The sequence below is a fragment of the Trichosurus vulpecula genome, chromosome 2, assembly GCF_011100635.1.
Source record: "Trichosurus vulpecula isolate mTriVul1 chromosome 2, mTriVul1.pri, whole genome shotgun sequence".
Lineage (NCBI taxonomy): Eukaryota > Metazoa > Chordata > Mammalia > Diprotodontia > Phalangeridae > Trichosurus > Trichosurus vulpecula.
The window spans coordinates 368,044,855-368,068,604 of NC_050574.1; the positions used below are offsets into that span (position 1 = coordinate 368,044,855).

Consider the following 23,750-nt stretch of genomic DNA (forward strand, 5'->3'; position numbering starts at 1 on the left):
ACTTAAATCATTCATTTGAAGTTTCCCCAATGGAAATTTCCATGTGGTGAATATGATGTTTATAAATTCTAACTGCACCACTGGGGAACTCTTCTGTTGTGCTTTAGCACATTTGGAGCCCTTTATGTGATATGATTGCCAATTACTTATCCTTATTATTCCTGCAACTGCTCAGTATGATACTCAGCATTCTTATCTCAGCATTTCAAGGATCTGTACTGTTAACTGTCAGGGTAATTTTTCCACTGTGCTATAACAAGCCTTCCGTGCCTCAGATATAGACTGTCCTCATAAAGACCAGGCAGGCAACCCTCTGTAGATGGATGACCAGACTAGGCTGGTTGTTGATATCAGCTCTGGCTCGTTTCACCAAGCCTGTGCCCATAGCTTTTGTAGCTTTACAGATATGAAAAGTGAGGGATGGAGACAGTAAGTGATATGGCCAGGATCACTTCAGTTCAATCCACCGAACTTAATATTAAGTCCCAGGTATGTGCCAGTTGAGTGACATTGTTTCTGGAAAGTTATCCTTACACTTACAAACAACTGAGTTGAAGTCCCACCTCTAACACATACTGATTGGTGAGCAAGACACTTTACAGTGCTATAGGCAGTCCTTTAAGGTTCTCAATTGCAGGACAATTGCTAGTCTGAGTTGACAGGAGTTTTATCCCTTTGTTCTTCAGTCATGTCTGACTCTTCATGACCCCGTTTGGGGTTTTCTTGGCAAAGATCCAGGCCCAGCTTTCTATCAACTATGCCATCCAGCTGCCCCAGTTTTATCACTAGTAGTTCATTATACCAGTGAATCCACAGGTCTGAACCATATGTCAAGAAATACTGGGTGCTAGAGATACATAAATAAAAATAAAAATAGCCCCTGCCCGCAAGTTGGTTACATTCAGCTCAGGTGGCCAGAATTCTGTACATAGGTAGGTAAATATAAAGTATGTTTAAAATAAATACAAAGTTTTTGGGGCAAGTGGAGTACTAACTATTGGGGCAATCATGGAGGCCTTTTATAGGAGGCAGCCTTTGAAGTGAACTTTTTTGGAAGCACAAGCATGAGATGTGCAAGAACACAAAGAGAGGAGGTGAAATGTCATATATGGAGACCAGGAGTTGGGCTGCTGTGGCTGAAAATATTATTTGCCTGGAAGGATAGACTGGAGCCAGACTGTAAAAGGTTTAAAAAAATAAAGGAGTCTTGTGTTTGAGTTTTTGGAGCAGGGATGCAACATGGTTATAGTTGTACTTTAGGAATATCATTTTGCCAGCTAGATGATGGATTAATTGAAAAGGAGAGGCCATGTCCAGGAAGATTGGTAAATGAGATCATTATGATAGTCCAGGTAAGAGGTGCTAAGGTTATGAACTATAGTGCTAATGGCATGAATGGAGAGTATGGTTGTATATTGAAGAAGTAGAGTCAAAAAGACTTGATAACTGATTGGAAAATGTGAGGGTGGGGTGAGTGAGACCAAAGAGTCAAGGATGGATTGATTTCAAGGGCTGTTGCTGGGTCCAAAAGGGGCTTTGCAGAATAATTAGATGAGCTAATCATTGCTAAAAGCGAGGCCCTTTTATTTAGTGTGTTTAAGGGAGGCCCTAAAAGGGAAGTCCATATGGCTTGACTAGAGACCCCCAGGGGAATAGGATGCAGCACCAAAAAAAGGGGAGATTATTTGGGCAGCCCAGTAGTCCCTTCACACCAGGACCAGAACTAACACCCCAGGCTAGGACAGCTATTCAATCAACTTAACCCCCTAACACTGGGCTTGGTATTAATACTTTCAAAGTAGGGCTTGGAAGGGGTTAGTGAAGGGATACAACCAGGCTTGTCACCGGGGAGTCTAGAGGACGATGGTCTTCAAGCCATGGCAGGAAGAAGGTATAGATGGTGCTGTAGGACTTCTGGGTCTGTGTTCAAGACAGATTGCTCAGCTCAGGGGTTATGATAGCTCCAGGGTGAAGGTGGCCCAGGTGTTTAAAGACAGGGGAGTGGTTCTGCTCAGACAAGTCTGATTGGTTTTACACCCTTGAGGTCACAGGCAGGAAGGTACCAATCAGCTATGAAACTGGAAGCTTCTAGCTTGGAATGTTCCAAGTGTAGAAGTTTCCAGATATTAGGGTTCCCCCAAAAAGGCAAAGTATGGAAAGAAGGTGTACCAAATGGCCAAATAAGATAATATTTATAAAGCACTTAGCACATAGTAAATACTATATAAATGCTAGATATTATTGTACTTGTTGTTGCTGTTGTCGTAAGAGCCATGGCTAGACAGAATACTTTTGAACGGGCAAAGACTAGACTAGAAAAACAGCAGTCAGTGTTTGCCCATATGAGACTATAGTGTTACTAGGGAGAAACATTTATAGCTGGGGCTGCAGGACACGCAGACCTTCGTTACTAACAGAGCAAAGTGAAGTATGGATAGAACTGGATCCACAGAAAAACAGAGTACAGGAAGCAATTTCCACAGTTAGAAAGAAGCATTCTCCTCATTGAAGCATTGCTGAGGGTCCCATATATAACTCAGCTTTCTTAATTGAATATCATTGGGAGTCAGAATTATATTTTCGTTAGTGTTCCACTTGTTGGTTTTGTTTTTGGCAGACACTGGAAAATATAAAGACATTCTTTGTCATTTCCAGATCTTATATATTTGGCAACAACAGTTTCTTATGTGATTGTATGGGTTAAATGTTTTCATATTGCTCACCAATTATAGTAATACTCATTATGGCTTCATTATAGTTGCAATGTTAACATTATTTTTAATTTAATTCTAATTTAAATTTTTAACATTTGTTTTTAAAAAATGTTTGAATTCCATATTTTCTTCTTCCCTCCCTTCTCCTCCACTTCCCCCATCTTGAGAAGGCAAGCATTTTGATATAGATTATACATATGTAGTGATGCAAAACATTTCCCTATTAGCCATGTTGCAAAAAAAAAATCACAAGGCATGCTTCAGTCTGCATTCAGACTCCATCAGTTCTTTCTTTGGAGGTAGATAGCATTTTTCATTATAAATCCTTTGGAATCGTCTTGGATCATTATATTACTGAGTCATCCACAGTTGATTATCATGCAGTATTGCTGTTACTGAGTACAGTGTTCTCCTGGTTCTGCTCATTTCACTTTACATCAGTTCATGTAAGTCTTCCCTGGTTTTTCTGAAAGCATCCTGCTCCTTGTTTTTTACAGCATAATAGTATTCTATCATAATCATATACCACAACTTATTTAACCATTCCCCAGTTGATGGGCATCCCCTCACATTAATATTATTATTGTTAATAATATCTGTATATATATACATATATATACATATACACACATTATTCTTAGTCATAATAATAGACATTTAGAGAGCTATTTAAATTCATTGTATATACATTATTTGAGCCTCACAACACCTCTTCGAGCTAAGTTCTGGAGGTACTTTCGTTCACATTTTACAGATGAAGAGACTGAGATTTAAAGGGTTAAAAATGTCCTGTTCAGTGGTCACAGAGCTAATAAGTATCGTAGGCAGATTCAAAACTGCCAAGTTCAGCAGTCTCTTCACCATACCATGCTTTCTCTCATTAGGAATTCAGATTGCACTCGTCAATTTTGTTTAGGATCTGTGATTTCCATGACAGATGGAACCTATTTACAATTTAGTTGGTAAGTCTTATTAAAATTGTTGCATGAGGCTCAGAGGTTAAGTGACTTGCCTGTGGTCCAGCTAGTAAGTTTCAGAGGCAAGACTCAAGCCTAGCTTATCTTGACTCCAAGTCCACTGCTTGATCCTCTATGCCAATTGGCCTCATATTAGCAATTCAGATTGTATTTGTTCCTGATGTTAAAGTATTCAGTCTCTGCTTGTAATTAAACTCATTGTATATATTTTCCATATCCAAAGCCTGCTTGCTGGGGGGGAGTGGGAACGAGGGAAGCCAAGCACTAATTTTACAATAAATATTTAATTTCTTTAAACATGGGACAGTTTTTTAAAAGGGGCAGAGAGAAACTATCTTATGATGAATAAAATGTTTAATTTAGCCAAAATGTTAAGTAATTTTGCATAGTTTTTGCATGAGTTGGAGTTATATAAAACTTGGACAGTTTAAACTGTTTCTTTAATAAAAAAAACTTTTTGCATAAATCATTTATTTATAAGGTATAATAGTCATATAGGTAGGAAGAACATTTAGGAAGAAACACATACTACATGCCTGTTTAGCTCATTCAGGTTTTGAGGAATGTATTTGACTTCTTGAAAAAAGCCATTCCAGTGAGCAAGTTAAAGATCTTCCCCGTCCTCACCCCCACCCCTGCCCAAAATTGGTCTTTAGCCACCCAACTTAGATGATAACTAATCTAGTCAGTCTAGAGTCATTCTTTTTGTGAGGATAGGGATGAGTGGAAGAGAGCAAGTATTTATGATTCTGCTGACCTGTGTTCAGCTAGCTCAGCGTTCAGAACAGGGAGGGAGCCCTAGATTTTTTTGACTTCTCAGTTACTATTTGGTTCTTGTGTAAAGGGGACCAGAGGCAGAAACTATTACTTGCTTTCATAATAGGTTACATTTCTATCCATTTTTGTATGGACTTCTCTTATCTGTTGACTAAGTAGCTCTGATTTATGTTTATATGTGCATATATAGGTGTGTGTATATATATATATATATATGTATATAAGTACATATATGAATGTGATTTTATACCATATAAAAAGGACCCTAGATATAATTTTCTTTTGAATTTGTTTGTTACTTGAGATAAATATTTGAGGAAAGGAGCAAATAAAAACTTTTTTGTGATTGTTTTAAAGAGTATCTTGGGGCAAGTAAGGAAATTTATGGATTTTTGAGACCTAGGCCAAGATTCTAGAAATTTACTAATATATTGTCCTCACATATCACTATTGATTCAATTTTTAATACAAATAGTATATTTTAACTCATTCATGCTAAATACATGAAACATCCAGCCAAAAAGTTTGACTCAATTATAATTGAATAAATGGATGAGTGAAAGAAGAATTTATTAAGGGCTACGTATCAATTACTAAACGCTGGGGATACCTATAGAAAAAGTTAACTAGTCCCTTCTCTGCAGGTGCTTATCCTCTGATTGGAAGAGGCAACACTTTTAAAAGAGAGAACTATAGGTCCTCAGGGGACAATTTAAAGTCCATATTCCTGTAGCTGCAGTTTACATTCCTTACTTTGTCCCCTGAGCAGAAAAGTTGTCTTCATGATTGTCTTACATATGAATGATACATAGAGATATTGAATGTGTATGTTTTCCTTACATTGTATACAGATTATAGGGGTGAAATCATGGTACTAGCATTATTGAAAGAGTAAGATATTATGGAACCAAATGCCCACTTTAACATGTTTAAGAAGTATTTTAACTGCTTCATTTAACCTATTGACAATTTAATGCTTCATCAGTATATCTTAAGTATATATAATGCACAATAACATAAAACCACAAATTTCTAGTATGTCAGTTAAAGAGATCCAGTTATCAAATGAAACTACTTGTCCTGTGTTATGTTTACAAATTACGTCCTTGTCTGTCTGGTCCTTGTGTACTGGACAAGTCTTAACACGAACACTTGTTGACATTTGAGCATTTCTTTCTTCTAGTCAGTGGCAATGGAAGAGACAATGCTGCAGTGCCTGGCAGTTCTCCTGGGCTGTGTCAACCACTTAGACTCCTTTCTAAAGGTCTCCATGCCCTGCTCAGGCAATGCACATCTTTCTCAGACTGAGACTGATGAACCATCTCCAGCTCTGTGCTTCGGCTTGCCATACACAGATGAGTGCACAGTGTTTAAGATAGCATTTGATAAGAAATGCTAAGCCTTCTTTTCAGAAGCTAGTAATGATTATAGGCTCAATTAGTATTGTCTTGCCAAGTAGTATATGTGTTGGTATAAGCCCTGAATTACAAGCTGGACAAGGTACTGTATGATTTAGTTTTGTATAGCTGTATAGCAAACCTTTTAGATGATGGCATTGCATTTTAGTAATTGTTTAAAGAAATTCTAAACAAACAAGGATTAGTATGAATGTACTGTATTCACTACATACATATATAGCCATTAAAATATAGAAAATAGTAATAATATCAATAGCTGACACTTAAATAGTGCTTTAAGGTTTGCAAAGCACTTTTGATCCTCACAACAACCATATGAGGTTGCTGCTACAGGTATTAATTATCTCTATTTTCAAATGAGGAAACTGTTCCTCTGGGAGGTCACATGACTTGCCCATGGTCATCCAGCCAGTGAATGTTAGAAGTGGGATTCAACTCCGTCTCTCTTGATTCCAAATCCAGTGCTCTTGCCACACCATGAGGCATATGCCAGGGTACCATGTAACAGAGTATGTTGTGCTAGAATATATTAAAACTCTACTTGAATGCTGTTTATTTCTTCTAAGTAAATTTGACTTCTCTAGTATACTTTCAGAATTATTAACCATTGTCTTCCATACTATTTTTGTTGGAAATCCTTGACTTCTTGAAGTCCAGACTTTTTGGTCAGTAAAAAGGTGCTAAAAATATAAATTAATCTTAGTCCTGGATAATGTCTGTTATACCTGTTAATTAATATTAAAAAGAGAATAAAAGTTACAGTAAATATGCTTGTTTGCTTAATTAAGGCTTTTATGCTCTTGGTTTCAGACTCTTGAGTTCTTGGCAGGCTCATTCATTTTGAAGGCAGTAAAAGGCAGAATGTTTAGCAACCAAGGGAAAGGAGAAAAGAGTTGGAGAAAGAACCACAGAGCAGAATGAGAAGTCAGGAGAAAAAAAGTGCATGCGAAGGGAAACTTGAAGGAAAGAAAAAACAAGGAAGAAGAAATGCAAACAGCAAGAAAAATCAGGGTGAATTTATAGAACTAAGGTGTTTTTTTTTGTTTTTTTTTTTTTTTGCTGTATTGAGTACAGTGTATATGTATAGAAGAGTGGTTTTCCCACAGTCATGATTTGTTTAAGAAAAGTTTTACATTAAGTAGTTTTTTCCAAAGTATTTCTTTTTCATAGATTTATGTAGTGAAGTAATAAAAATATTTTGTTTTTGTTCACTGTACTTGTGAAACTTTCTGAGGTTATCCAAATGTGGGCAACTATTTAGAAATTATAAAATTTCTTCCTAGACATGATTTGGTTGACAGAAACTATGTATTAGATTCTGTATTTCTTTAAGAGCTATAATTATTTCAGATTGGTATAGTTTTGAAATATAAAGTAAACATATTCTTTTAATTTAATTAACCAAAGGGACTACTTGATAAATTTTGGAGTTTTACTCTAGTAGTAATTAATCATTTAAACATTTATTAAGCACTTACTAGCTCCTGATATGCCAGGCACTTTGCCAAATGCTGGGGATACAAAGACAAAAGTCAAATAGTTCCTGCCCTCAAGGATCCTACATTCTATTAGTAGATAACTTACACGTATATTAGTATGTACATACAAAGTGGATGCCAGATAGTCTTAAGGAGTAGACACTAGCAGCCAGGGGACCAGGAAAGAGTTCCTGCAGAATGAAAGAGGAGATGGATCACAGCGTATGCAGAACAACCAATAGGCCAGTGTGACTGGAACAAAGTGAGTGGAGAGCAGTAATATGTAAGAAGACTGGAAAAAGGGGGAGAGGAGGGAACAAGTATTTATTAAGCAACTACCATGTGCCAGTCACTATGGTAAAGGCTTTACAAATATTATCTCATTTGATAATAGGTTAGGAAGGGACCAGATTTGAACAGCTTTAAATGCCAAGCATAGGACTTTGTATTTTGTACTATGAGTAATCCAGTGCCCCTGGAGTTTATTGAGTAAAGGGTGGCATGATCAGACCTGTACTTTGGCAGCTGTCTGGAGGATAGATTGGAGTAGTGGAGAAAAGTTATGTAGGGGGACAAGTAAGAAGTACTTGCAGTAGTTTAGGCAAGAGGTGATGGGGGCTCGAATAAGAGTAGTATCCATGAGTGTAGAGAAGGGGGTACACGCAAGACATGTTTATGGATACAAACAAGAGATTTGGCAACTGATAGGATCTATGGATTTTATGACAAAGAAAAGATGACACTGGTTGTAGATATCTAGCATGGTGTCCTCAATAGAAACTGGGGATTTGAGAAGAAGTGTGGGCTTGGGGAAGTAGGTTGGGTGGATTGGGGAAAAGATAATGAATTGTTTTAGATATTGATTTTGAGATGTCTACAGGACATCTGGTTTATACGTCTAATAGGCAGTCGATGACACAGAACGTAGTTCAGGAAAGGGATTAAGAATGAATACATAGGTATTGGAACTATCTGCATAGAGATGATAATTGAAACTACGGCAGCTAATGAGATCATCAGGTGAGAGAGTATACAGAAAAAAAGAGAAGAGGAGCCAGGACAGAGACTTGGGTATACCCATAGTTATTGGGTGTGGCATGGATGATGATCCAACAAAGGAAACTGAGGCAGGAGGAGTGCATTCAGGAAGGGAGTATGTTCAGAGTGTCAGACACTGCAGAGTGCTCAAGAAGGATAAGGGTTAAGAAGAGGCCATTAGATCTGGAAATTAAGAAGTCACTGAGAGCTCTAGGGATTACAAATAGTTTAGAAGAGGTGATGACAAATATATTTCTTACTAAAATGCCTAGAAATAAATGCATCAAGATGATTCATTTAAAGCATTTCCTGTAAAAAAAAATCTTTATAAAGTTAAATATATCTAAATTTACATAGGAAATCTTGGTAATAAACATCAATTTAGTCTTATTTACAGTATCAGGAGTATCATAGATTTCAGTTCATTAATAGAAAATTCGTAATTGGGACAGTTTGTCTGTTTTATTTTCTTCTTATGCAACAAGCATTCCAAAAGCACCTCCTAAAAAGAAAAACACCATAGTGAGAGTATACAAAGATGAAGTAAGTTGTGATCCTTGACCTCTTAGAATTTGGAGAAAGCAAGTAACCAAAAGAAGTTCCTTAGGGTACAGACGTCCCATCCCTATAACCAGTTTTCAGAATGTTTACGCCTAAGCATTTATGCAATGGTGCTTCCCAGAAATGAAAAACTTTATATGATATTATGTTCTTTACACTTTGATTCAGCTGTTGTATCTTCATACATCTATTATTATTAAATTCTTCAAAGACAGACAAATTCAGTCATAAAAATTCAAACTACATGAGCCTGTACATTTCAGTTACTCAACAGCTATTGAAAAATAGTTACTTTAAATACTCTTCCGTTATCTATCAGTCAGTAAGTATTTATCAAGCACCTGTTAGGTGCCATCCACTGTGCTAGGCTCTGGGGATACAAGGATGAAGAGCGAAACAATCTCTGCACAATGAGTTTATATTTCAATGGGGGAGACAAGTAAATATGAAGTATTTATAGCATTATTCATTCTTCATGATGAGGAAAAACCACACTATCATGAGTATTCAGTTTACAGAGCATTTTAGTTCTGAAATACAGCTTATTATAGTGGGAAAAATAACTCATAGTTCTTAAGAAAATTGCATTTTGTTCTGTTGATTTAGGAGAGAAACATGAAGTCAAATGAAAGATGTTTTTTAAAACTAATTTTCATTTCATCTCGCTTAGCTAATGCAAGAAAATTTTTACCCAGTCACCCTACTAATGTTTATCATTCAACATTCTGTACTAGTGATAGAAATTTTAATGTGAAAATTATTAGAATTTAAGAACAAGTATTTTAGAGATGGAAAGACACCTTAAAGATGATTCTAGTTCAGTCCTCTCATTCTCTGGATGACCCATTGAGGTCCAGATGAGTTAAGCAATTTGCTTGAAATCATGCCAACTAGTTTGTGACAGAGTTTCCACTAGAATCTCTCCTGACATTCCTAGCCTGCTATTTATTACACTGTACCGTGCTGCCTCTCCCTATAAAGCTTTTATTCTTTTGCTTTAAATGCAGTTTTCTTTCCAATACTCCAGCTCTGGAATGGAGTTGAACTGTCAACTGGAAAGCACCTTGAAAGATATTTGTAGTTTTAATGAGGACTTGTTCACCAAGGAAGCTAATATGCTTTATTGGATGACAGTGCTCAATTTTTTGCTCATTGACAACTAATTGTGTTTTATTGTAGAGTAGAATGGAAGTACCAGACATATACATTTATTGTGATTTTGCTTAACAACTCTTTAACCAAAAATTTATTGTTTTGAAATAAATTAAATTTCTAGAGAGCACTACAAGCGAGACTTGAGTCTCAGTAATCATTAATTTATTCATTCCATTTTTATTTCAGTTAATATAATTTGGAGAGGTAGCATGGCAAACTACACATTGAATTAATAATTTTGGAAGTTGAAAACTATGTAATCTGGAGAGATTGAAACATTGTAATAAAGTGTGCCTTGGATTCTTTTCACCAATGCTCTGCTCTCTTCTTGGATAAATAAAGAAATTAATATCGCTCAATTTGTTTGTCACTTTTTTGGATTTAATGAAGATGTCTACATTTGGATGATTTGGCAGTATATTTGTATGTGCAGGGGGCAGCTAGGTGGCGCAGTGAGTAGAGCACCAGCCCTGGAGTCAGGAGGACCTGAGTTCAAATCTGGCCTCAGACACTTGACACACTTACTAGCTGTGTGACCTTGGGCAAGTCACTTAATCCCAATTGCCCTGCCAAGAAAGCAAAAAAAAAATTGTCACCGTATGTGCATCACTGAAACACAATTGAAAATAAGTTAAGAATTGTAAATGTGTCACAGAAAGAAAACAGCATGGCCATCCAAGCATAGAACTATTTTCATAAGTATCCTGCTGTACGTAAGCAAAGGAGAAACACTAAAATTCTAGCTTTTAACTTGGGCTTTCTTATTCTGTGTGTTGCAGACTTGACTTTTTAAAGTTACAGCTCTAAGTATATGAAGATGATTTTTACTTATATAAATTATTTAAATCTTAATTTAAAAATTATTTTTCTAATCAATAATCATCTTTTTTCCTCCCTTCCAACCTCCCGCAAAACAAATTCTCATATTGGCCATGTGGAAAAATATGTCTTATTCTCATATTCAGCCCATCCCGCTCTGTCAAGAATAAATAGATGAATGAATAGCATTCTTCATAGTCAATCCTCTGGAATCATCAATTGAGTTCTTCAGTGTTTCAAAATTGTTAGTTTTTATAATATTGCTGTTATAGTATAAGTTTCCCTAATTCTTCTCATTTGACTCTGCATCAGTACATGCAAATCATTCCAGGTTTCTTTGAAACTGTCCATTTCATCATTCTTTACAGCATAATAATGTTCCATCACATTTGTATACCATAAACTTATTCAGCCATTCCCCAATTGATAGATTCCCCCTTATTTCCAGTTCTTTACCACCACACAAAAGAGCTGCTATAAATATTTTTGTACATAGAGAACTGATAGATGATTTAAATCTTAAAACCAGGCAAAGAGTATAACAAAAATTTGAGCACTGTTTATTTGCAGCCACACAATTAATTATAGGATGTAAATTCCTTTGGGGTAAACTGTTCCTTGTTTTAATTGGTCTTTGGGTGTTTGTATCCCCAGCTTCTACCCCAATGCCTTGCTGATAGGAGGTATTGAGTAAATACTTATTGAAATGAGGTGTAAATTGGTCTCTTTGACACGTTGTGTCTTTGCATTTCACTTTGAATCACAAACATAATTCTTGCAGCAATCTGGTCATCCAAAGAACTTGAGTGGTCATGTTACATGTGGCTAGGCCATTTTGAATTAAGCATAGACTTGTATTTCACTGCCTTTAGTATGAATATAATTCCTTAGGACTACTGTCAACTTTCTCTTTTTGGATATCTTAGATGTACTATTTAAAACTTGTTTGCCTGTCAGTAGCAGCAAAGACAGCCTGCCATGTAGTTGTCTTCATAGATAAATGCTAGAAAATACAATATGCAAATAGGAAACTTTCAATAAAGATAGAGATAGATAAATGTGTTCCTAAGATTTTTGTAAACTTGAAGAACACTTTCTGTTGATATAATAATATTTTAGAGATGTTATCTTTATTTCTAATTGATTCTTAATGGGTAATAGCTGTAGTATCCGAATTTTACCTTTCCTCTGCCCTTTAGCCTAGAGGCAGCTAGTGGTGTACTGGACCTGGAATAGAGATGTCCTGGGTTCAAATGTGGACTCAGACACTTATTAACAGTGTAACCCTTGATTTAACTTCTATTTGCCTCAGTTTCCTCAACTGTTAAAAGGGGTTAATGATAGTACCTCCTTTACTGGGTTGTTGTGAGAATAGAATGAGATCTTTATAAAGTGCTTTGCACTAGGCACTAGGCACTATGTGCCTAGCACATAGTAGATATTTAAATCTTATTCCCTTTCCCCGTTCTATCTGATCACTCTGCCATATAGTTAATAACATATAAAAAAGGGCAGAATGCATTAAGACCTCACTAAGTTGAATGCTTTTGTAAGGTAAATAATCCACAAGTTAAATAATTACTTGATAATTTCTTTTGATAAATTTATATTTTTATATATCAGTGTTTCTTAAAGTGGTGGTACACACATATAACAAGGTAACTTGACCTGAAATATTTTTACGTATTAAAAGAATTCTATCACATATCTGCATTTTCCCAAGATGAGGTGAGAAGTTCATAAAAGCATTCAGTTTTTAAGGCTTCATACTTTAATGTCAGAAGAGAAGCAGCCACAAATATGTATTTGTATTTTATTTCAGCTCACATTTATTTGGTTTGACAAGTTTACCTTTTCGATTGTTTTCATGTGTAATGAAACTTTCAGCTGAGGTACAGCCAAAAAGAAAATGGCATTATAAAATAAATTGGATATGAAAAAAATTATGAATAGGAAGTTCATAGAGTTTTGGTGTTTGAGGACCTATTAGGTTAAGTGGGCCCAAACTCAGCGCAGCTAGTAACTGGTAAATCAGGGACTTGAATCCTAACCTGCTGGCTTCCCCCTTGTAGCACACTGCCCTCATTATGGATTTTAAACCTTGAGAATTTTAAAGATCCCATGCAGTGGAATATGGAACTTTATTTTCAGAAAATAGAAAGTTCTGAGTACATCCCTCTCTCTTTTACCCATTACCTTTTAAATTGTTCATTAAAGGTAGAGTAGGTCAAATTTATCTCAGAGTTTTTAACTTTTAAAGGTATTGGGCTACTGCCCAATTTCAGTTAGTATCGCTAAAAGTAATTAAATACAAATTTAAAGAGGCTAGCATATAATTTACTTTCCTAATATTTTTTCCTACTTAAATCATCTCATGGATTAATGTTTTTGTCTAGCCACATATTATCATTACATCACATATCACATATTACATATCGTATCATGTCATTATTATAGCATGTCTCATTTTAAAACTTTTATAATTCATATAGGTAATGACAAGTCTAGATATTCCTTCTTAATGTTGCTTTTCATCTACAATGCAGAATTTTGGGAACCAAACACAGGACTGACTTTCAGGAGCAGCCATGTTTGTTTTCATCATATCCTGTCTGCCCTCCTTTTCCCTCTCCGTCTTTGCCCTATCTTCTCTATTCCCTCTTTAGGAACTTGGTCCAGATGCTTCTCCATCCAGAACTTGCCTTCCCAGTGCTAAAAGCTACATGCTTTCCCCAGTAGCCTAAGGCTTCTACTATGATGTAGGATCAGAGCCTACCATGCCATGTTAAATCTCTGTTTCCCTTCTTTCCTTGCATGCCCTACATCCCCTCATTGATCTTGTCACTGCAATGTACTTTCCTCCTTCCAATGCCTAGTTTAAATTTATCTGTCTTCTATCTTAATCTGCTAGGGCCAGATTCTATATATTTTACAAGGCAACCTGCCTTTTTTCAGCAGGAAACCATGTAGCTATAAGTCATGGTATAACACAGTTAAAATTAAAAGTTAAATTATTAAAAATGAAAGTTGTGGGTCACCCAGAGAGTAATGAAGAAGGTACATATTGAAGGGCATTACTAGGCCAGTGACAAATGCTCATTTCTTCAAAGGAGAAGTGGCATAAAGCAGTGGTGTCAATGTATTTAAGGATCCCTATAGGCTTCATGTTGACATGGAACACCACATATTAACATTACCTATTTTACTGGATTTTTCTTTTGTTAAATACTTCCCAATTATGTTTTAATTTTTTTGGAGCTGAACTCATGGGTTTTCATGCCATCGGAGGACCGTGTGTTTGACACCTCAGGTATAAAGGATGCCATCAGAGAGGTATATGAGTTGAAATTGAGATTGGCCAGTCATGTAGCAAGACCGAGGGAAATGTTGCTAGGAGATCAAAGACAGGCCCATATACACCAAGATATTCATAGCAGTTCTTTGTGGCAGTGACAAAGAACTGGGAAAAAAAAGTAGGTTCTGCCCATCATTTGGAGAATGGCCAAATAAATTGTGAGACATGAATGTACTTGCATACTAGTGTGCCATGGAAAATGATCGATATGAAGAATTCATAGAAGCATGGGAAAACTTACATGAACTGGTATTATGATATGAATGAAGTCAGTCCAAAATAGGAAAACAATATGCATGATTGCTATAAAAATGTAAATGTATAGAACCCCCAAAATGAAACAGAAGGCTACATCTAATAATGGCTAGACATGATTCTGAAGAAGAGGTGAGAAAGTATATCTACCTCCCTCCTTTGCAGGTTGTGGGGTGGTGTATAGGTGTACAGCTTACACTGTAAAAGGGTGAATATATATGGTACAGACTCAGATAATATTTTGGACATTTTTGCTGAGCTACTTCCCCTCCCCTCCTAACAAAAAAATGACTTTCTGTGTAGGTTAGGTGGGAGAGAGGCATTTGGAAATGAAAGTGATGGCAAAAAAAATAAAATTTAAACAAAAAATAATTTTCTGGTAAGAAGTCACTGGAGGTCAGCTGGCCACACTGTTATCCTCACAAAGAACTAGAGGAAGGCTTCTAACTTGGTGGGTGAATCCCCTGTGCATGAATTTTTAGAAGGACAGAAACAAGAGCCAAAGAGGCTAAGAAGGTATGGGCGAGTTGCCTTCTATCCTATTGGAAGTAATGCCCACAATGACAAAATCACACATCTATCAAGATATTGACACAGGGAAGAGGACAGAAAGTTCCCTTAGTCCTGTCTCACTTAACATTAGCCTGCTGGAGAAAGTCCCCCTGCCTTTTGTTACCTAACCCAAAAGAGGGTCCCTGTAGTAGTAGGAGTTTATAGAAATGTAGGAAGGGTGTGAGCCATGGCCTGGACAGTAAATGGATCTTGGTGGCCACTTATTTCTCCTGGTTAGATGTTCTAAGAGGTTAACCTGGAAAAAAAAATATTTGCATCCTGTTTTATAGTGTTGAGTGCTGTCATATGCTTTATAAATAATTCCAGGTAAAGAAGCAGGGCAGAGGAGTACAAAGACCACGGAACATGAAGTTAGGAGACCTGGCTCTCCCATGTACTATGTTTGTGACCCTGACCAAGTTACTTATCCTCCTCTCTCAGCCTCTATTTCATGAAATATAAAATGCTGTGATAATACTTACACTTCCCACCTCAGGGCTTTTTGTGAGGAAAACAAATCAATTTTATCTTATTTATTTTTGTTATTATTTTTAGTGGTTCTTTCACTAGTAAAACTAAGGCATTTGAAGTAAATTGAATCAGAGATTTGATCCTTATTTATATTTTGAACACCTGAATTGGATGACTTGGCAAACGTTTAATTTTCAGGAGCCTGTCAAGAAAATTACTACTCAAGCTCTTAAGTCTGGTAAATAGATTTAAACTGTTGATCATCAAAATGTAGATTTCTCTTTTTCATTTTGGAAGTTGGAGCTGATTTTGTCTTGAGTGGTTGATGACAACACATACCCCTTTACTTAGGAATAGTTTTGAGGGAAACTTCTGAAGGAAACTGAACATACATTTATAAAAAGTGGGGTAGGAGGTTATTCCAAAAATATAGTACAACATGGAAGATGCGAGAAGAGAAGCCAATGTAGTCTAGAAAAGAGGCACTTGGCAGGATAAAAAAGATGAATGATGGAAATGGTTTCTGAAGGGACCTGTGTAGTATTTTCAGGGCCATTGGTTTGTTTCTGCAAAAGGAGTGGTGAAGTTTTCCTTCTTTTATTCATAGAAATTATGTAGCTTGTCCTACCTTTAAGTTGTTCAACTGACATACCTTCTATTAATGCTTTTATGAAATTAGTGTTTTCCAACAAATAGCAGCAAATAATGGTAGGGGTTGAATAACTCTTTGAAAGTAATATGTGTTAAAATGCACCAAAAGCTCATAGTTTTCAAAGTTAATTGTATTTCAAGCCTGATTTGTTCTCCTGTAATCAACCGATCAATGAACATTACTTGAGAACCCTTTAGGTGTCAGGTGTCGTGATAGGCGAGGGAGATACATATACAAAAATTGTAAACTCTCTCCTCAAAGAGAACTTATAACAGTAGAGACAGCCAGCACATATATAGGAATATACCAAATAAATGTAAAGGGAATAAATACAAATAAATAAAAGTAGTTATATACAAAGTAGTATACGTCTTGAAAGAAGAGAGGCATTTTGTGGATCAGAGATGAAGCAAGACTGCCCTTCATGCACAGGAATGGTCAATGCAGAGGTACAGATGTGGCAGATGGAGGAACTGAGAGGTCCGTTTGGCTGGTTTGCATGATGTGGAAGGAGGAATAATGTATAATGAAGTTGGAAAGATAGGTTGGGACCAGCTCGTGAAGAGAGATTTAAAGGACAAAGAGAGGAATTTATATTTGAGTCTAGAGGAAATGGGAAGCCACTGGAGTTTACTGAATAGGGGAATAGAGTGATCAGACATGCACTTAAGCAAAATCACTGATATCAGGGGTGGAGGAGTGTTCAATGGCCTGGTGTGGAAGGAGACAGTGAGGCCAGTTAAAAAGTTATCTGAGTGGTGGCTATGTGAATAAGAAGGGAACAAATGCAAGGGGCATTGTGAAGGTAGAAATGGCAGGATTTGACAACCAATTGAATATGTGCACTACGATAATGAGAAGCGGAAGATTACGTCAAGCTTACAAACATGGGAGATTGCAAGGACGGTGCTTCTGGACAGAAATAAGGAAGTTTTGAAGAGGGGCAGATTGGGGGCAAAGGATGAGTTATGTTTTGGACATGTTGAACCCAGACATTCAGTATGAAACAGGCAATTGGTGATGCAGGTGTGAAGCTCAACGGAGGTTGGGGCTGGATACATATATAGAGAGAGTATATCAGGAGAAAGAAGAAAAGAGGGCCAAGTACAGAGCCTTGGGAAACACCACCTGTTGGGGGATGTGATACAGATGATGGTCCGGCAAAGTACAATGAGGAGTAGTTAGGTAGTAGGAGAAGCAGGAGAAAGTAATGTCATGAAAACTCAGAGACTTAGAAACTAAAGAAAGAAGCATTTATGCAACACTTACTGTGTACCAGGCACTGTGCTAAGTGTTTTTTTTTATTATTACAAATGTCTCATTTGATTTCACAATAGACCTGAGAGGTAGGTACTATTCTTTTCCTCGTTTGACAGTTGAGGAAACTGAGGCAAAAAGAGGATAAGTGACTTGCACAAGGTCACACAGTTAGAAAGTATCAGAGGCCAGATTTCAACGTAGGTCTTCCTGACTCCCAAGCCCAGCGTTTTATCCACTGAACCCCCAGCTAGACTAGAGAATATCCAGGAGGAGAGGATGGTTAACAGTGTCAAATGCAGATTAAGAAAAATGAAGACTGAGAAAAGATCATTAAATTGGCAATTGAGAGCTCATTGGTAATTTTAGTGAGAGCAGTTTCAGTTGAAAGCTAGACTGGAGAGAGTTAAGGGACAGCAGAAGTGGAGGTAACAAAAATATAGACAGTGGCTTTGTTTTTGGGGGTTTTTTTCCTAGGAGTTTGGTTGAGAAAAGACAGCCAAATGAGTTGGTGGGGTCTACAGATGGTTTTTTAAGGATGGGGGAGACCTGGGTATGTTTGAAAGCAGTATAGAAGGAATCAGCAGCTAGGGAGAGGTTGAAGATTTGGGGTGGGGGGGGTGATGATTGAGGTTACCATTTCCTGGAAGACAGGAAGCTGAGGGATCAAAGGTACATGAAGATAAGTTGACTTTGGCAAGCAGGGCCACTTATTGTCTGAGATTGGGAGCATAAAGGGGAGAGCAGGGATTTGGAGACGAAGAGAAGGGGATAAGAGGGAGTTCATGTAGAGTGGTCTTAATTTTCTCAGTTTCATGTAACCAAATAACAGTCTTAATTTTCTCAGTTAAGCATGTTTTTCAGTGGAGAGAACTAGGATAGGGAGATCAGTGGAATGCTTGAGGGGAGAAGATGAAATTTGTAGTAAGTTCTCGGAGGTTGTTGTGTTTGTCCTTTGTTCTCGAAGAGGACCGTGACATCAGGGAAATGACGATGTGACTTGCACTGGATTTTGATTTGAGGGAGGGAGGGCTGCAGTTCTGAGGGAGTACTAATTAAGAAAGAATAGAAAGAAGGAAATGAGCATAAGTCCCAACTCTGTTCCTAGAACTGTGCTAAGTACTTTACAAATATTAGCTCATTTGATGCTCACATCACTGGGACGTAGGTTGCTATTAAGATTCCCATTTTACGTTTGAGGAAACTGAGACAGACAAGTTAGGTGAGTTGCTCAGGATCACACAATTTGTGTCTTAAGCTGGTTTTGAATTCAGGTTTCCCTGACTCCAGGTCCTGTGCTCTGTTTATGGGCACCACCCTAGCTGAATAAAAAATTGCCTTGCTGCAATGAGAGCCTTGTTGAGGATGGATGACTCTAAGAATAGACCATAAGAATTACAGCCTTTCTCTATAGGAAACCTCGCATGCTAACAAAACAATTATAAATAACTTACCTTGTATAAATGCTGGTTTGTATTTTTGGTCACTTTTAGGAACTAAGAGAAATACATAACAAGCAACAGCTCCAAAAACAAAAGAATTTAGAGGCAGAAAGGTTGAAACAGAAAGAAAAAGAGAGGAAAACAATAGAATTAGAAAAGCAGAAAGAAGAAACCCAAAGGTAAGTTTCTTCTGTTTATTGTGGGCACTTGTGAAAGGGATTTAATACATTCATTCTTTCTCACCCAGATCTCTCCAAATAGTTCCAGTATTTAAAAAAAAAAAGCCACCTGCTTTAGCTTCTGTGTGAATAAAAGTCTTTGCATGCCCAAGTAGTCCACATAGCTTTGAGTCTGTTCCCAGAACTCTCTAGTCCCATTACTGTGTCGATATTGGAATTATACAAGGAACTGAGAACGGTTGGTTTGCTCCTTTGCATGCGGAGAACCAAAATACATTTCCAGTTCACAGCTTTTTAATAACAGTGACAATGAGGAAAGCCAAGACTGCATCAAAGTACTGTGATGGGCTTCTCTTCAGGGTTTCTCCAGCAGAACTCACACATTGTGCTATTCTATCCCTTCTTTTCTTTTTCTTCCTATAGCAAATATAGACTTGAGCACAAAAAGAGAAAAATGACCACAGCTGCTTACAGTACAAATTATACCCACCCACATATATACACACTTTTTGGCATGTTTATTTTTGTTTGAGTATACTACACAGCTAAGCAAAAGAAATTATTATCCTTTTAAGTGTAGGGAAATCTCAATCAAGTTCATTTTGAACTTCTGAACCAGAAAGAATGCTTAAGGAAAGGCGGCATGATGGCTTATCAGGATGTAGTAGAAGGGATTAATCAATTCACATTTATTAAGCACCTACTGTGTATCAGACACTTTATTTAGCACTGGCCTCATGCACTGATCATCTCTAAGATCCCTTCTGACTCTTCTGGATTTCATCTAGGCACTGGAATGAGAAAAAAAGACTCAAATGTTTGGATTATCTGGTTAGAACAAAAAGATGAAGATTGAAGAGATTTCCATCGATGTCCTTGTGCTCCAAGAACAGAAATTTTTATTCTTATTTTAGTAATTCTTTTTAACCCAATAAGACTGAAGGCTGCCCTAAACTTAATACTTCCAAAACCAAACTTTTCTTGCCTCCCAAATCACCTTTTACTGACTTTTCTGTTTCTTCTAATGGTATGCACAACCATCCCCTCAGTCATATTTGAGTCCTTCTTTTCCTTATATTTGGCCAACTGCCAACCATTATTAATTGTTAGAATTGATTCTTGCTCTTTTGTGGGTAAGTAATCATCTGGGATTTGTCTTGGTAAGTGATATGTGTGAAGTGCTTTCTAAACCTTTAAATGTTTTGTAAATATTATTATTATTAATGTAATGCACTGAGCATGATTAGTGTATTCTCACTTTGGTGGTCGGTGCCACGAACTGGTGGAGGGAATATTTTTGCGATTTTACATGGTGCAGAGTTGTACGTGTAATTTTGATTCCATTTTTCCCCCAATTAACTGCCCCCAAATTATCCCCCTCCTCAACCTTTCCCCCTCTTCTGGCTCCTTACCTCCTACCTACAAAAATGCCTGGGTCTCCCCCATTTTAAAAAAACCCTTCATTAGCACTACCATCCTCTCCAGCTATCATCTTATATCAGCCAAACCCCTAGAAAAAGATATCTTGAAAAGGATAACTCCCAGGTTACCCCTCATCTCTTATTTTCCAGATTTGATGGCCTTTTCTCAATCCTCATCTTTCTTGACCTGTCTATCCAATGTCTACTTGACACAGTTGACCACACTCTCTTCCTGGATACTCTCTTAACACTGAGTTTTCATGACCTGCTCACCCTTAACTATCCTACCTGTTAGATTGGTCCCCCTTTTGGGGGGGGGGTTAGGGAAGGCAGGGCAACTGGGGTTAAGTGACTTGCCCAAGGTCACACAGCTAGTAAGTGTGTCAAGCGTCTGAGGCCGGATTTGAATTCAGGTCCTCCTGACTCCAGGGCCAGTGCCCTACTCACTGAGCCACCTAGCCGCCCTGAATTGGTCCCTTTCAATCTTGTTTGATGGTTCATCATCCATATCATGGCCCCTAATTGTAGGTGTTCACCAGATTTCTGTCCTGGGTCATCTTCTGTCCTCTCTGAATATTTTTCTCACTCTATGACTTTATCAGCAACTTTTGGTTTAATTATGATCTCTATGCTGGTGACTCAGATGTGTATACATGTATATGTGTAAATATGTATATATGTGTATATTGTGTCTATAACATTCGTATTAATACACACACATACATATATTCAGCACCAGTCTTTCTCATGATGCCTCATCATGTATCTTCAACTACCTTTTAGATGTTTTGAACTGGATGTTCCAGTGGCATTTCAAACTCAATAGGTTCCCTTCAAACTTCCCTATTCCTATCAAGGGTATTCTTCTAGTCATCCAGGTTTGCAACCTTGGTGCTATTCTTCATTCTTCACTTTCCCTCACTGTATATGTCCAACTCGGTTGCCAAATCTCATTTCCCCCCACCCCCCATGTCTCTCTCTGTATTTCTCTTTCTCTGTCTGTCTCATCTGTCTATTTCTCTCTACTCATATGGCAACCATAGGCCATCAACATCTTTCACCTAGATGATCACAATAGCCTCCTAATTGGTCTGTTTATCTCAGGTCTACAACAACAAGCATTTACTAAGTGCCTGCTATGTACCAGGCTTTATGTTAAGTGCTAGGGATACAAAGGGACAAAAACAGTTCCTACTCTCAGGGAGCTAACCATCTAAAGGGGGAGACAGCATTCAAAATAACTATGTAAAAACAAGATATATAAAGGATTTATCAGAGGGAATGAACTACCATTAGAGAGATCAAGAAAGAATTCTTGAAAAAGGTGGGACGTTTGAAGGAAGCTAAGGAAACCAGGAAGCTGAGACAAGGAGGGAGAGAATTCCAGGAGGATAGCCAATGAAAGTGTGTGGAGTTGGGAAATAGTGTCTTGCCTGAAGAGCAGCAAAGAGGCCAATGTCACCAGGTCATGGAATATATGGAAGAGAGTAAGTTATAAGAAGACTGGAAAAGTAGGAAGGGGCCAGATTATGAAAGGCTTGAAAAACCAGAGTATTTTATGTTCGATCCTAAGGGTGATAGGGTACCACTTGGTTTATTGAAAGCGGGAGGAAGGATAACATGGTGAAGTCTACGTTTTTAGGAAGATCGATTCAGCAGATGAGAAGATGGACTGAAGTGGAGACAGACTCAAGTCAAGGAGACTGAGCAGACCAAGACTGTTGTAATAGTACAGGTGTGAGGTGATGAGGTGATGCCCCACGATGGTGGCAGTGTCAGAAGAAAGAATAGACAAATATGAGAGAGATTTCAAAGGTATAATCAACAGGATTTGGCAACTAATTGGATATGAAGAGTAGAAGATGATACCTACATTGTGAATCTGGGTGACCAGGAGGATGTAGATATTCTTAGCAGAAATGGGGAAATTAGGAAGAGGGGAAGGTTTGGGAAATATGATGAGTTCATTTTGGGATATGTTAACTTTAAGATGTCTAAAGGACATCCAGATGTCCAATAGGCAGCTGGAGATGTGAGCCTGGAGATTGGACTGGTTAAATATATCTGAGAATCATCTGCATAGATGATTATTGAATCTGTGGGAGCTGATGAGATCATCAAGCAAAACGAGAAAGAGAGAGAGAGAGAAGAGAGGGGAGGGGAGGGAGAGGAGGGGAAGGGAGGGCTCAGGACAGTGGTTTGGGGGATACAGGGTTTGCAGACGTGACCTGGATTAAGATAAAGCAAAGGGGGTTAAGAAGAAATGGTCAGATGAGTGGGAGGAAAACCATGAGAGAATCATGTCATAAAAACCTAGAGATAATGTCATTTATGTCAACAATGTCAGAGGTCACAGAGGAGTCCAAAAGAAAGAAGCCTGAGAAAAGGCAAGTAAGGAAGAGATCATTGGTAATTTTAGAGAGAGTCGTTTCAGTTGAGGTCAGAATCTAGATTGCAAGAGACTTGGGAAGACTCAGAGGAAAAGAAGTAGAGGCACCCATTAGAGAAAGCCTTCTTTTGGAATTTCATCACAAAAAGAAGAAATATAGGATGATAGTGAGGTTGGATAAATCAAGTGAGTATTTTTCGAGGACGAGGGAAACATGGGTGTGTACAGAGACCACAGGGAAGCAGCCAGTAGACAGAGAGTAGAGATAATAGAGAAGGCAGTGTGTCAGAGGAGAGGGATGGAATGAGATCATTTGTGTATATAGGGGTTTGCTTTCCCAAGACGAAAGACCAACTCTTCATGTGAGTTGGGAGTGAAGGAGGAAATGTTGGTAGAAAGCATCTGGGTGATACAAAATGAGGAGGGGCTGAAAAGAGGGACATCTTGGTGAATGCCTTAGGTTTTTTTTTTTTTTAATTGACATTTGAGGAAGACAGGGAGACTGTGTGCTAGGACCTTAATATATTGAAGAAGGAAGAAGAATTTCCTTAGAGTGTCCTAAGTGACCTTAGAAGGTCTATAGATAACAGCTACCAGAGTATTGATTGGGTGATAAATATGTATTGAATTAACTTTAAAGGAGGAGAGCTAACGGAGTGACTATGGTAGAAGGAAAGCCTAGCAATGGCAGTGAGGGACAAAGAGCATTCCAGTTCCCCCCATATGACTAATGAATTAGGAATTCCAGTCGATCTTCCACTTAGCTTCCCAAATGATTTTCATAAAGTGCAGTTCTGGCCATGTAACTGTATCTGTTTCTCAATAAATTCGTGACTGCAT

The 23,750-nt window shown here is 37.6% G+C and overlaps 1 protein-coding gene across 3 annotated transcripts in view; it reads left to right on the forward strand.

Annotated features, from left to right (window-relative positions):
• Positions 1 to 23,750, forward strand: part of ITSN1 (intersectin 1) — a 279,862-nt gene that overhangs the window by 132,753 nt on the left and 123,359 nt on the right. For all 3 annotated transcript variants that reach the window (XM_036744721.1, XM_036744719.1, XM_036744720.1), the window contains one exon: positions 18,973 to 19,100. In XM_036744721.1, the coding sequence (XP_036600616.1) occupies positions 18,973 to 19,100 (128 nt within the window). The remainder of the gene's footprint in view (positions 1 to 18,972; positions 19,101 to 23,750) is intronic.